Source organism: Cucurbita maxima, unplaced genomic scaffold (genome assembly GCF_002738345.1).
Source record: "Cucurbita maxima cultivar Rimu unplaced genomic scaffold, Cmax_1.0 Cma_Scf00009, whole genome shotgun sequence".
In the NCBI taxonomy this organism is placed as follows: Eukaryota; Viridiplantae; Streptophyta; class Magnoliopsida; order Cucurbitales; family Cucurbitaceae; genus Cucurbita; species Cucurbita maxima.
Window position 1 is genome coordinate 3,096,989 of NW_019272025.1, and position 14,170 is coordinate 3,111,158.

Sequence of the window (14,170 nt, forward strand, 5' to 3'; positions counted from 1 at the left end):
TTTTTTTTTTTTTTTTTTTTTTTGTTAGGATCATACAATTCATACACTCAGTCTAGATGAAAAACAAAAAAGAGAAGATCCAATAACAAGTATACACGGAGACACAGAGATGTGTAGAAATAATTAAATAATAGATATTTGGTGTAAATTATCAAAATGTTGTTGTAAAGGTGGGACATGTTGGAATAAATGAATATGTTGACTTCGAGTTGACTTTGTTTTATTCCAAGTCTTACACGACTTTACATATGTTAACTTTGTGTTGAATCATTCTTTGTCATTTGAAGTTTTAAAACGCGCGTTTTGGAGACACTATAACAGTATACTATGCATTTCTATACATAAAAATTTACTTATAAATGTTCAATACCTAAAACCTCATTTTCTCATCTCATAACCAAATTCTTCTCTCTCTAAAGTTTTGTAACACACTATATTCTCTCTCTTCGATCTCGACCAAAATGAAGATACGTGTTCAGTTGAAAACATTATTGTTATCGATGAGTTGACTATTTTCATGTCAAATTTTAATGTTGGTTTTTATAGTAAAAATAGTGATTAAACTATCGATGAAGGGGGCCTAAGTACCGCAGCAAAGCCTTGAAGATTGTAGCATCTGTCTCGGATAAATTATGCGTACATATAATATAATCTATTTGAATTTCAATAAATTAAAAGAAATATTATTGAAAAATTATGTCAAATTACAAGGAATATTGAGACGATCGGCTTGGTGGGTGATAACAAGGATAAATTAGAGGTAGTTGGAGATCTTGACCCGATCAAACTCATCGAGGTGCTCCGAAAGAAATTTAGTTGAACGCAATTAGAGTCGGTGAGTATAGTCGAAGTCAAGGACAAAGACAAAGACAAAGACAAAAATGAACCTCAAATAACTTGGATGTGCTCATGTGGGATGCCTCATCAAACTCCGTTTTGCCATTGTTACCTTAGCCCCTACTCTTTCTATTGCATATGGTAATTCATGAAAGTAATATAAATCTCTCTGATATAACCTACGTATTATTGTTTTAATTTGGAGCGTGAAAATTTATCTATATAATTATTTTTCGACATAGATTATTTCAAATGGTACGTAGATATGTATCGAAAATTCAAAAAAGTTGTAATCGTCAATAATATAGACCAAAATCATCCGCCTATATTTTATAGATTATCTCCAAATTTTTTAATGTTATTTTTCGAAATTCATGGATATTTTTTTAAACGCTGTGTAATAACAATTTCATCTATGCTAACGGTAAAAATATAATCGACAATTTAGTTATTTTAATTTCAAAATATGTGACAATTTAGTTTTATCATATTATAATTTAATAAAATTTCTTGTAAAAACGTACCAATAAACAGAAAAATAACCAAATTATTTACAAATAAATGCTAAATTGTTTCGTAATAAAAGTCGATTAATTTTGATATATTTTTCATGGTATAATTAATTTGTTTTAAATTTAAAAGTAAATGAATTAAATATTTTAATATGAAAGATATTATTTGAGATCATTAGGAGAAATATAGTTTTTTATTTTTTATTTAAAAAAAATACTAATTAAGGATGACCTGGCAATGGTCGTTGCCAGCCTGGATCTCAATTCTTGAAGACCTGGTCAAACAGCTAGTGCTACAATTTTAAGAATCAATGTCGTCTTCGTCCACAAATCGTTAAAATAAAAGAAAAAAAATCAATATTTTAATTTTAGTTTTAAAATTTTAATATATATATATATATATATATATTTGATATAGGTACGTTGCTTTTATATGAAAAATAGAAGTGGCACATAAAGTAATCTCACTATTGAAATAAGGGAATACAAACACATGTAATTCAGGATTAGAGATATATCGTTAAAATCACATAGATGTGGCCTCCAGTCTGAACAAAAATGGATGTGTAGTACTTTCCTAAACACCACGTGTGAGCGTGAGTTCACTGGACGGTTTGCATACTTCTTGGGCCCATCATAGTTGGGCTAGTTATATGTAGTCGAACGTCCGAAGATCAACAAACTGTCGAATATCATGCAAGGCATGATGATGATCATGATCATAATGTACTCGTTATCATAAATAGAGAAGTACCCTGATATAAATCAACACACAGTATTCATGAGGTCCTTATAGTTTCTATCTTAAATTGTTCTTATGACACAACCTTATACATCATTCACATATTACCCATGCATTAGCCTTCATATATTCATCATCATTAACATCATTTAGGGTTGTGTCTAAAAAATCTCTTATCATAATGTGGCATTTCATACATGCACATCATTTCAATATGAAATATCATCATATTGAGCCATATTGTCATCATGCATCATCATATCATCATAATATTATACATCATCATAATATAACATCACATTATACTGACTCACATCATCATAACATCGTGATATTATATAATTTCACATCATCAACATCTGCAAGGGTCATTGGGCACGTGTCGTCATACATAACGCAAGTCTTTCGATCGAGCTATGAGGCCACTTACTTGGATCTCCTTAGTCGGCATTTTTCCTAAATTTGAATTTGCTAGATTTCATCCCTGGAAGTTATTCCAAGTATCGTCGAGGTGTTCACCCTATTAAGAACAATCACCTAATTTCTTTAGTAATTCTAGTTTCTTAGCTCAATTTAATTTGAATTGAGAAATCAGACCCCATATTCCTTAATTACCTAAGTAAGGTCAAATTTAGCTCTAGGAGGGTAAAAAACGTAGGAATTGGTGTAAAAAATGTCAATCCGAGCCAAATGATAGGTTTTAATCGTTGGAGCTGAGCCGAACTAAGGGAAGTCAGTGGCTACAGATAGGACATGTGTCAGTGGGAGAGCTTATGCACGTACAAGTCACAAGTCGGGTTGAGGCGTGGGTCTCAAGTTACTTTAACTGGTGCGCGAGTCGCGACACTAGGCTGTATATGCTATCGAGCTACATGTTGTGCTGCTATTGGGCCAAGTGTACTAGTCTTTCGTTTGAAATTAATCTACGCTTCGCCAACGATAATACCACACTGAATATCACGACGAAAAGCTTCGTTTGACTTACCATGGTGTGTCCTGGCTTGTTGGTAGCCACTTAACGTGTATCGTTCATCATAGCATTGGTCGGGTGTCTCAGTTTCACCGGCATCGTATTCCGAGGAGAAGGTTCGTTCATCGTTCCCTCTTGTTATTTGTGTCTTACATGCTCTAGATATTGAATGGAAAAGGGCATGACTGAGCGATTTAAAAGAGGGAAGACGTTGATTAAATTGTATGCGGGATATTCGTTTGCTCTCGTCGAAAATCTCACTATTTCTAACAATAGTGAATCACTTATTATTATTATTATTATAGCTGTTATAAAGTATCTGTATGAACCATGGTCTCAATCCTGAACATGAGTCTATTACAAAATTGGCATATTTTTTTTTTGGTCGGTTAAAGTAATAAATTATACCGTTCATTAAATATTTAAAAAAAATTTAAAATACCCATTTTCATATATTTAAATATTCATTATAATCCTGAATTGAATTAGTATTAAAAAAAAATATAAAAATATATTAGAACAAAGACGCATTCTTTCCAACTGTTCATTCTTAAAATAATAAAAAATAATAAAAAAATATATTTTTTTTCTCATCTTATTATATAAATGGTCAACTTAATCTTAATTATTATCCATAAGTGTAATTACTTTCTTAAAATAATTATTTTTATGGTAGTTGTATGATTATTTTAATGGAGAGTAGCAAACACGAGTCTTTTTAATTGCCAACAAAATTATATTTATATTTTTTATGAGGACTAAAATTCTATTCGCCTCAGAGCGGGTAGCTTAATTTTTTTTAATAATAAGACATTAAAGGTTGTTATCGGATGGGTACGGAGTAGAATAATACAAAACGTTAAAATATCTAAATCTCAAATCTCCCTTTCGTCACATTTATTATAAAAATAAAAGGTAAAATACAAAATATAGATCAATATGAATATTCAACATTACGTAATGTTAATTCAAAGTTTGAAACGTCTTTATCGATGTTTAACTAAACGTTTAAGCAATTTTTCATTAATAACATATTATATTTTTAAAAATATTTTATCGGTTTACTTTTTACGATACGATAAAAATGTGATGTGAAATGTGAAAATGTTTTAATATATTGGTCAATTCATTAAAATAAAATTTAATGTCAAATTACCGTTATTTTATTCCATTTTAATCAATTGAATGTGGAAAAAAAAGTAATTAAAATGATACATTATGTCAAATTGGAAATTATGGTATAATATTTTAAAATTAAAGTGACGTCAATAATATGATGAAACTGTCATGGTTGTCCTTTCTTACCCATGGTTAGGGTTAGTTTGAATAGTCATCATTTCAAAGTCGTGTCGTTTTGGTAAATCACTTCAACCTTGATATATTTTCGATGCCATGAAGCTAGACTAATGGGTTGTTACGCTTTCTTCAAACCCACCTCCTGGTTGTCGTCGCTCGATTACTTCCTTTTCCACTAAGTGATTGTTTAGGGACCTCAGCATACGATCTAAGTTGTTACCCTCTCGACTTTGGATCTCAGCACCCCAAAAATCTGTATCTACAAATGATCTACGCCTGTATTCGGAGTTTCCTTAGAGTTTGCAAGGCAAAATGGTAACATTTAAATGTTTACATCGCTTCGTGCTTAAGATTTTAAATCTAAATTTGACCGTTGATGGATCTGACATTGTTGTTTTTGTTAGTATAGGTCATAACAATCTTTTTTTTTTTTTGTTAGGATCGTACAACTCACACACTCAATTTAAATGAAGAACATAAAGAACAAAAGAGAAAAAAAAAACAAAGACAAATATATAAGGAGACATCGAGATGAAAAACTACATGACGGTTTTTATATTTGGTGTAATTCATTAAAACTTTATTGTAAAAGTTATAATATGATTTAGACCAAGGTGAGGCCTAGTTGAATTAAATGATTCAGTTAGCTAAACCTACACCTATATTTTATTCCAAAGTCTTACACGGCTTTACATATATTGACTTTGCATTGAATCATTCTTCATCATACTATATACTAAATATTTCTATACATTAAAATTTGCTTATAAATATTCAATACCTATAACCTCATTTTCTCATCCCTCAAGCTCATAACCAAATCCCTCTCTCTCTCTCTCTCTGAAGTGTTGTACGGACACTATATTCTCTCTCTTCAATCTCAACTAAAATGAAGGTACGTGTTCTGTTCGGTTGAAAACACTAATGTTATCGATAAGTTGACTGTTTTTATCTCGAGTTTTGACGTTTGTTTTTGCAGCAAAAGATAGTAATTCGAGTGTCGATGAAGAGGGGGTCTAAGTACCGTAGCCAAGCCTTGAAAATTGCAGCATCTGTTTCGGGTAAGTTATGCGTATATATAATACAATTTATTTGGATTTCAATGAGTTTAAAGGAATCTGATTGAAGAATGATGCAAATTGCAGGGGATATTGAGACAATTAGCTTGGTAGGTGACGACAAGGATAAAATAGAGGTGGTTGGAGATCTTGACCCAATCGAACTCATTAAGATGCTGAGAAAGAAATTCGGTTGTGCTCAGTTGGAGTCGGTGAGTGTGGTTGAAGTAAAAAATGAAGACAAAAACAAGGACAAGGACAAAGACAAGAATGAAAATGAACCTCAAATAACTTGGATGTGCTCATCCGGGGTGCCTCATCAAACTCCTTATTGCTATTGCTACCATGGTCCCTACCCTTCCTATTCCATATGGTAATTCAAAGTGATAGTGATTCGTGAATTCAAACTTGTATGAATCAATAAAAATGTAATGAAAATACGTATTTAATCTCTTCGACATAATATACGATTGTTCGCCTTAATTTAAAGTGTAAAAATTTACGTGAATAATTATTTTTTGACGTAGATTATTTCATGTACTCGAAGTAAATATTAATTTGCATGTAGATATGTATAAAGTTATATTGGTATGACGTAGTTTGAAAAGATTTATTTTATAGGGGTAAAAAAGTAATATAAAGTAAACAAACGTCACGTATGTAAAAGTAATGTTTTTCTAAATAAAAAAAAAGAGTTAAATATTAAAAAAAACAAAATTTTCGAAAAGAATTGAGTTAATATAATGGCTCATTAAATATTTGTCCTATTTGTGTTTTCCCTCGATTTCCTCTCAAGGTTTTTAAAACACGTTTGCTAAAATTTTAGGATGTTTCATTTTTCTCTCCAATCGATGTGGTCACAATCCGCCCCTCTTTGGGGCCCAACGTCTTTACAGGCACATTGCCTCGTGTCCACGGATGATTCATTCTCCTCCCCAATTGATGTAGTCACAATCCACCCCTTTCGAGGCCAGTGTCTTCTGGCTCTTTAGGGTTCCTTTCAAGGTTTTTAAAACATGTCCACTAAAAAGAAGTTTTAGGATGCTTCGTTCTCTTCCCCAATTGATATGGTCACGATCCACCCCTTTTAGGGTTAAGGATCCTCAACTTTCAATTTTATACACGGTAGAGTGATGAATTTATAACCATGAAAAAATAATGTAATGTCAATTACAATCATTTTTTTGGTTTTAGAGTTTGTTTTCCAACTTCAACTACCTTAAAAAAAACATTATCTTAAAAATAATATATGTTTTCTTAATTTTATATTAAGTTATACACTAAATATAAATATAAATTTCTAGATTTTAAAAATTTTAATTTTTACTTTGAATTTACTATTAAAAAGAAAAAGATTGAAAATTAATAGATAAATAAATAAATAAATAAATAAATAAATAAACAAACAAACAAATATATATATATATAAAATCAATTTTTACGCAACAAAGATCTTTTGGATAATTTTAAGTTATAGAATTCAAAGTAAAGATTTAAAATATAAATTTGTTTAAAGATTATAATTGAAATTTATTTAAAAATTTATGGGTATTTTATATAATCTAATCTAAATTTTATATGGAGGGTAACGAGAAGATATGGGTTTCAAAGGGGAAAGCTTGATTTTTTTTTTTAATTTTTTAAAATTTGATAATTTCTCGAGATTGTGGGTATGATCTGCTTGAGAGAATTGAAGGCGTAATGTAGAACGGGAAAGTGAGTTGTTACGGTGGGGGGTGGGGATAGCTTCTCAACGTAAGTCTTCTCCGATTGAAACGGAGGAAGCAAAGAGAAAGTGACAACGCCGCTGCGGATATTTCTTCGTCTCTAAATTTATTTCCATTTCAAAATTCCCAAGAAGATCTGTTTTTCTCTGTCATTTTTGCTTTAATGGCGTTTCTCTGTCAAATAATAGAAACCCATTTTCTCTTCCCACAAAGTAGGAATAAAAATAGCGACAATGGTGGGAGGAGGAGGATAAGGAGGGTGGAACGTGCGTGCCTTCCAATCTTCATTATTCTTCTTCTATTTCTTCTTTTAATCATCAATCATCAATTAATAACCAACGAATTCAACTTTTCTCCACCGCCCCTCTTTCGTTTATGAAACCTGAATATCTTACCCATTGACCCACTCTCTTTGTTGTCTTCTTCCAACGTTTTGCTGGAAATTTTGCCTTCTTTTGTAAGCATTTTATTTAACCTTCAATCCATTTCAAGAATGGGGAATCATTGTTCCAACCCATCTTTCCAATGGTCTGTTCTGTTTTCCTTTTAGGGTTTATTTCTTTCCTTTTCTGGGATTGTTATTCTTTTTTCTCTTGAAATGTCTTAAGGATTTCAATGCCATTGATGTTTATATTGAGAAAATGTATGTGGGTCACGATGATTTTGCGATTTCTTCTGAATTTTAGTTAATGGGTTGTTTGAGCAGATAGGAATGGACAGTGATTTGAACAAAACAACTTACTGTGGGAACAACTTTGTTGCGCTGTAATTGTCGTGTCTGGTGATGGAAATTTGGCTGCTGTTGTGCCCCAACGTTAGTCATGGATGGATTTAGGAGTAACGACAGCAAACAAAACATTGACAGGCATTCCCGAGCCGAGGTCTTTGTTTCTGTTCCTATGTTTTTTTCCTGTTAATTTGTAATCATCCTTTGGCTTCTTGTTTATACCCTTAGATGTCGTTTTTTTGCTAAGCATGTTGTTTGGTGCGGCAGATGGGATCGTTCGGCGAGAGAACCATACTTGAATTTGAAGATGAGAGCCTTGTTAGTCCTGTATCATTAAATAGAAAGAATTTTTCTATTGAGCATAGTTCGTCATTGGGTGGTGGTTCGCAGAAACTTTGTTATGGAAACATGAAGAACAGGGTATTTCACAGCATTAAGGTTGTTGTCTTCTCTGCTAAGATCAACTTTCTCATGCCTTTTGGGCCATTAGCAATATTAGTCAGCAGTTTGACTGGTCACCATGTGAGTTATCTTTCCACATGTTTGTATCAATTCAAATGATCTTATTCCATTTTGTATCCATGGCTTATGTATGTGCATTTCAGGGTTGGGTCTTCCTTTTAAGCTTGTTGGGGATCATACCTCTTGCTGAACGTTTGGGCTATGCAACTGAGTAATGTTTCTTCAATCTTAGATTTCTTGTTGTAGTTGTGCATTTGTACAATTTTTTTCTATTGAACTTCAATGATATGCTTTGGATGAATCAATAGTTTTTTGGACACTCGGGTTTGATTTCATATCCTAAAGTGAGTGTGATACTATTTGGGAATTTTTTTAGTTTTTAGCTGTGAGGTCCTACATTGGTTGGAGAGGGGAACGGAACATTTCTTACAAGGGTGTGGAAACCTCTCCCTAACAAACGCGTTTTAAAACCTTGAGGGGAAGCCCAAAGAGGACAATATCTGTTAGCGGTGGGCTTGTGCTGTTACAAATGGTGTCAGAGCCAGTAACCGAACGGTGTGCCAATGAGGATACTGTGCTCCCAAGGAGGATGGATTGTGAGATCCCACATTGGTTGGAGAGGGGAATGAAGCATTCTTTATAAGGGTGTGGGAATCTCTTCCTAAAAGATGCGTTCTAAAACCTTGAGGGAAAGCCCAAAGAGGACAATATCGGCTAGTGGTGGGCTTGAGTTGTTGCAAATGGTATCAGAGCTAGTCACCGGACGGTGTGCCAACGAGGACGCTGGGCACCCAACAAGGGTGGATTGTGAGATCACACATTGGTTGGAGAGGGGAACAAGGACGCGTTTTAGAATCTTGAGGGGAAGCTCAAAGAGGACAATATCGGCTAGCGGTGGGCTTGGGCGATTACATTCGCACTTCTTAAGTGACCCGTTTTCCGTTAACACTGGATTGATGCATGAAAACATGACCCCCTATGTATAAGTTTTAGGTCTGCTTTGCAATTCTTTCTGCCTCAAGGAGCCTTAGTGCTTTAAAAACACTCATTCTGCCCCAGGGTGCATCCCTGCAGCCAACTGTCTAATAGATTTGACTAGTAGCCATAGGTCCAACAACTGGTTTGATTTGTCGAAGTTTCATAATGATCAACTAAGTAACCATTAATCTCCCAGATTTCCTTACCAAGTAAATTTAGAAAGGTCTGTTCATTTTTGGGTTATTGAGTATTCATTATAGATGTCTTATAGAACGATTTCGCTTTTGATGCAGACAACTGGCATGCTATACTGGAGCCACAGGTAATGAGATTTGAAGTTGGGTTTTACATCATGTATGGAGTGTTTTGTTTATACTTTTCAGATTTAACATTAATAGCTTCATTTTTTAACTTTGCAGTTGGAGGTCTTCTGAATGCTACTTTTGGAAATGCCACAGAATTGATAATATCAATATACGCATTGCGAAGAGGAATGATACGCGTCGTTCAACAGTCATTATTAGGTTCAATTTTGTCTAACATGTTATTAGTACTTGGATGTGCCTTCTTTGCTGGTGGAATTGTGGTTTCTAAGAGGGAGCAGGTCTTCAGTAAGGTTTGTTTTTACAAAAATAGGAGTCTTCTTGGATACTGATTGCTTACTATTTTCTGTTTGATTTCTAAAGCATGTAATGGGTATGATGTTTTCTTGTTTTTAGGCATCTGCTACTGTAAATTCTGGATTGCTGTTAATGGCGGTAATGGGACTTCTATTTCCTGCTGTTCTTCGTTCCACACATACAGAGTTGCACTCTGGGAAGTCAGAGTTGGCTCTTTCAAGATTTAGTAGCGGCATTATGTTGGTGGCATATGCTGCCTATCTTGTTTTTCAGTTGAAAAGCGATAAGAACTTATATCTCCCCGTTACTGAGGTTAGGTGCTATGCTTTCGTACTCGATCTCAACAGCACGAACTATCTATCTTACATTCTATTTTATAGTCTTTTTATGCAAATTCCATACCATGGTTGTTTCAACACGAACCCTCGGGTGACAGAGTCTGAGTTGAAAGTCTTCAAATAAGTTGTGAATTTTGCTAGATATTGTAGTTTTCAAGTATCATACCATAACGGCCCAAGTCCACCACTAGCAGATTTTATCCTCTTTAGACTTTCCCTTTTGGGCTTCTCTCAAGGTTTTTAAAACGCGTCTGCTAGGGAGAGGTTTCCATACCCTTATAAAGAATGCTTTGTTCTCCTTCGCAACTGATGTGGGATCTCACAATCCACTCTCTTCGAGGCCCAGCGTCCTCGCTGGCACTCTTTTCCTTCTCCCATCGATGTGGGACCTTCGATCCATCCCCCTTTGGGGTCCAGCGTCCTTGTTGACACACTGCCTCGTGTCCACCATACTTCGGGGCTCAGCCTCCTCGCTGGCACATCGCATGGTGTCTGGCTCTGATCCCATTTATAACAGCCCAAGCTCACCGCTAGTAGACATTATCCTCTTTGGTTTTCCCTTTCGAGCTTTCCCTCAAGGTTTTTTAAAACGCGTCTGCTAGGGAGAGGTTTCTACACCCTTATAAAGAATGCTTCGTTCTTCTCCCCCAACCGATGTGAGATCTCTCACTTATAGGATTTGGGAATCTTTTCTATTAATTTACTAATTTTGGGATTTTTTTTCCTACAATCCTCTCAACTCCAACTCTGTTGGAGTTCTTCCATTAACAGCTTGTCATCGAACAGTTATCAATGTCTTTCTTCTGCTGTTTATACAAGACGTTTTCGTGTCTTCGCTTGTTGACTTACTAGATATCTGTTGTGGAAAAGAATTGATGCTGAGAAACTTAAATAGAAAAAGTCTTTTTTTTGGTGGTTTGATATGAATAATTGGCATACAATAGGAGGATACAGAAGAGAATTTGGATGACGAAGACGCCCCCGAGATTTCTATGTGGGAATCCATTATTTGGCTGTTTATCTTGACCATTTGGATCTCCGTCCTCTCAGAATACTTGGTTAATGCAATAGAGGTATTCTTGACTTGTTAATACATACCATTACGAATCTTATTTCTTCTTTTGCTCCTCTGTGAAGATAATTCTCACATTAATGCAACAACCCGTAAAGTTATATGGTATATTTTGTAACAATTTCAGGGGGCGTCGGTTGTCATGAACATACCGGTGGCGTTCATTAGCGTTATCCTACTACCCATTGTTGGGAATGCGGCAGAGCATGCAGGTGCCATCATGTTTGCCATGAAAGACAAGCTTGTAAGCGCTTGCCCTTTTATGTGCATTGACATAGTGATTTGTGAGGTCCTTTTCTCTAATCATGTCTTATGTAGGACATTTCTTTGGGAGTCGCAATAGGATCGTCCACACAGATATCAATGTTCGGGGTGAGTGCCAGACAACCTATTGATTCTGGTTTCCTGAATGAATTACTTTGGATCGTGTAGATGTCGGAAATTTTTTGTTATGTGTTTATTATTTCGTATTTCTCAGTTAAAAGGCTAAAATTCATCTTCTTCTTAGTCGTTTACTTCATCCTTTACATCAAGAGCCCTTCTTTGGGTTGAATCTTTTCTTTAGTACCTTTATCCAAGTTGTCAGTCATCAAACAATTAGAATCTGACCCTTTTTCTCCCGAAACGCAGTTTTGATTTTTCGAGTTTTGCTTCAAGAGAACTGATATAGATTAGCCCGAGCGGCACATAGGCCAAGACAAAAGTTTTGATGTTCCTGAGGTTATGAGTTCAAGTCTCGATGATCTCGTACTAATATCAATGTTCTGATCAAGTTCTAGACCTTGAAAATGGTTGAACTGTACATTAGCTCTATATAAAGACAGGTTTTTCCCTCCTTTCTGAACTGTTGAAATGTGGGTCAATAGTCTTCTTTGTGTTGAACCGTATATATTTGAAACGCTCGGTCTGCCATAAGTGGCAAAACAAGCAGACATGAAAAACCATCATAGAATTGGTCTTTACTCTTTCAAACAAACATATGACCGTTGATTTCCTGTCATTCTTTGTTCATCCCTTTTCTTCCGTAAACTATTTGTAACAGTCAAAGTCCACCGCTAGCAGATATTGTCCTTTTTGGATTTTTTCTTTCATGCTTCCCTTCAAGGTTTTTAAAACGTGTCTGTTAGGGAGAGGTTTCCACACCCTTATAAAAAATGTTTCGTTACTCTCTTCAATAGATGTGGGATCTCACAATCCACCCCCCTTCGGGGCTTAGCATCCTCGTTAGCACACCGCTTGGTGTCCAACCCTCTTCGGAGCTCAGCGTCCACACTGACACACTATTCAGTGTCTGACTCTGATGCCATTTGTGACAACTCAAACCCACCGCTAGCAGATAATGTCTTCTTTGGGCTTTCCCTTTCGGGCTTTCCCTCAAGGTGTTTAAAACGTGTCTGTTAGGGAGAAGTTTCCACACCCTTATAAAGAATGTTTCGTTCCTCTCTCCAACCGACGTAGGATCTCACACTGTTGCTCATTAACTTTTACTTTACTGCAGATTCCTTTCTGTGTGGTCATTGGTTGGATCATGGGATGCCCTATGGACTTGAATTTTCAACTTTTTGAGACCGCCACGCTTTTCATCACGGTCATCGTTGTGGCCTTCATGTTGCAGGTTTGCTACTTAGCCTTCTCTTATATTTTGTTTTCAACGCTTATGGAATCATAAATACCCTTATATCGTTTGGAATTTGGATCTAGCAATGAGTGCATCCACGTTCATATGAATCATGATTTGAATCGTTCACTTAAAAGTAACTTCAACATTGAACCTGCAGGATGGAACTTCCAATTACCTCAAAGGACTGATGCTTATTCTCTGCTACCTGATAGTAGCTGCGAGTTTCTTTGTACATGTTGATCCAGCGTCAGTTGGTAAGCCTTCACTCCCTTTGCTGCAGTTGGAAACTGGAAACAAAATGGTATGGAAGCCATTCAAGGTCTCGAGTCTAACATAAAAATCGAAACTTTTATGCAGAAGACAAGACCCGAAAACATCGTGTATGAAAGGGGCAAGCGATGACTCGAAGTAGTACTGATTCTGCCTGCAGTGGGGCCTCGTACTCTCCTAAAGACGGGATTGACCGAAGCTTGAGGTTCACTCCATTTCTGTATAGCTCTGGGCTCATGCTACCTTGCTTAGACAACCATTGGCAATAGGTTGGTGCTGATTTTGTTTATCATTGCAAGCTGTGGAAAATACTCTGGATCTTACCAACTAGGAGTGCTAGAAATCAAGTGTAAGAAAAAGGAAAATCATTATCATATTTGTTTATTTTTTCTTACGCCAATGTGTTCTTTATCACCTTTTGCTTTCTTTTATGATCCATGGGTTCGGTTCGTTTACTTGAAACTAGTGGAAGACATGCTAAAACGAGAGCTAGAATGTGACTCAGATATTCGTTATTGACTTTGAATTTCTTGTATGTGCACCTTTCTATGTTTAAACTTTGATTCTTTGTCTGGTCTGACCTCGTGAATTGAGCTTACTTTGATGAAGGGTTTAAACAGTGGTATGATGCTTGCTCAACATGGTTTAACAATCAAATTAGTAGAGTCGAGCTAGGTTGAGGTTGTGATTATTTTTCCTTTAGAATGATATTGCTCCTCCTCGAGGCTATGTTTTTGAGAAATTTGGGAGGCCTCCCTAGCCACCCTACAAAGGAGCTCCTTGGTATCTCAAAAAGGTGATGGAGAATGAGGTTACCTCATTTGCTCATTCTTGCGGTCGTGGGTCGAGTTTTAGATGATTACTAGCCATCGAATTATACTATTGAAGCTACACCATTGAATTCTTAGCCGTTTAACTATTTTTACTTATTCTAAAAAGT

The 14,170-nt window shown here is 35.4% G+C and overlaps 2 protein-coding genes across 2 annotated transcripts; both read left to right on the forward strand.

Annotated features, from left to right (window-relative positions):
* Positions 1–5,156: 5,156 nt before the first annotated feature.
* LOC111484603 lies at positions 5,157–5,878 on the forward strand. The gene is made up of 3 exons (XM_023131274.1): positions 5,157–5,252; positions 5,337–5,418; positions 5,503–5,878. Exons 1-3 carry the CDS (start codon positions 5,247–5,249, stop codon positions 5,790–5,792), a joined length of 378 nt encoding a protein of 125 aa, XP_022987042.1. The 5' UTR covers positions 5,157–5,246; the 3' UTR covers positions 5,793–5,878.
* Positions 5,879–7,129: 1,251 nt separating this feature from the next.
* LOC111484601 (vacuolar cation/proton exchanger 3-like) lies at positions 7,130–13,752 on the forward strand. The gene is made up of 13 exons (XM_023131269.1): positions 7,130–7,670; positions 7,849–8,023; positions 8,137–8,391; positions 8,475–8,542; positions 9,603–9,631; positions 9,729–9,925; positions 10,029–10,241; positions 11,212–11,340; positions 11,467–11,583; positions 11,658–11,711; positions 12,838–12,954; positions 13,118–13,214; positions 13,318–13,752. The coding sequence occupies exons 2-13, from the start codon at positions 7,964–7,966 to the stop codon at positions 13,344–13,346; spliced, it is 1,365 nt and encodes a 454-aa protein (XP_022987037.1). The 5' UTR covers positions 7,130–7,670; positions 7,849–7,963; the 3' UTR covers positions 13,347–13,752.
* The last annotated feature ends 418 nt before the right edge of the window (positions 13,753–14,170 follow it).

Bases quoted from the DNA above. Each gene is read 5' to 3' on its own strand.
- LOC111484603 (XM_023131274.1), top strand. The intron at 5,419-5,502 runs GTAAGTTATGCG...TGCAAATTGCAG, and splicing joins AATTGCAGCATCTGTTTCGG to GGGATATTGAGACAATTAGC.
- LOC111484601 (XM_023131269.1), top strand. From the start codon at position 7,964: ATGGATGGATTTAGGAGTAACGACAGCAAACAAAACATTGACAGGCAT. The intron at 8,543-9,602 runs GTAATGTTTCTT...CTTTTGATGCAG, and splicing joins CGTTTGGGCTATGCAACTGA to ACAACTGGCATGCTATACTG. The intron at 13,215-13,317 runs GTAAGCCTTCAC...ACTTTTATGCAG, and splicing joins TGTTGATCCAGCGTCAGTTG to AAGACAAGACCCGAAAACAT.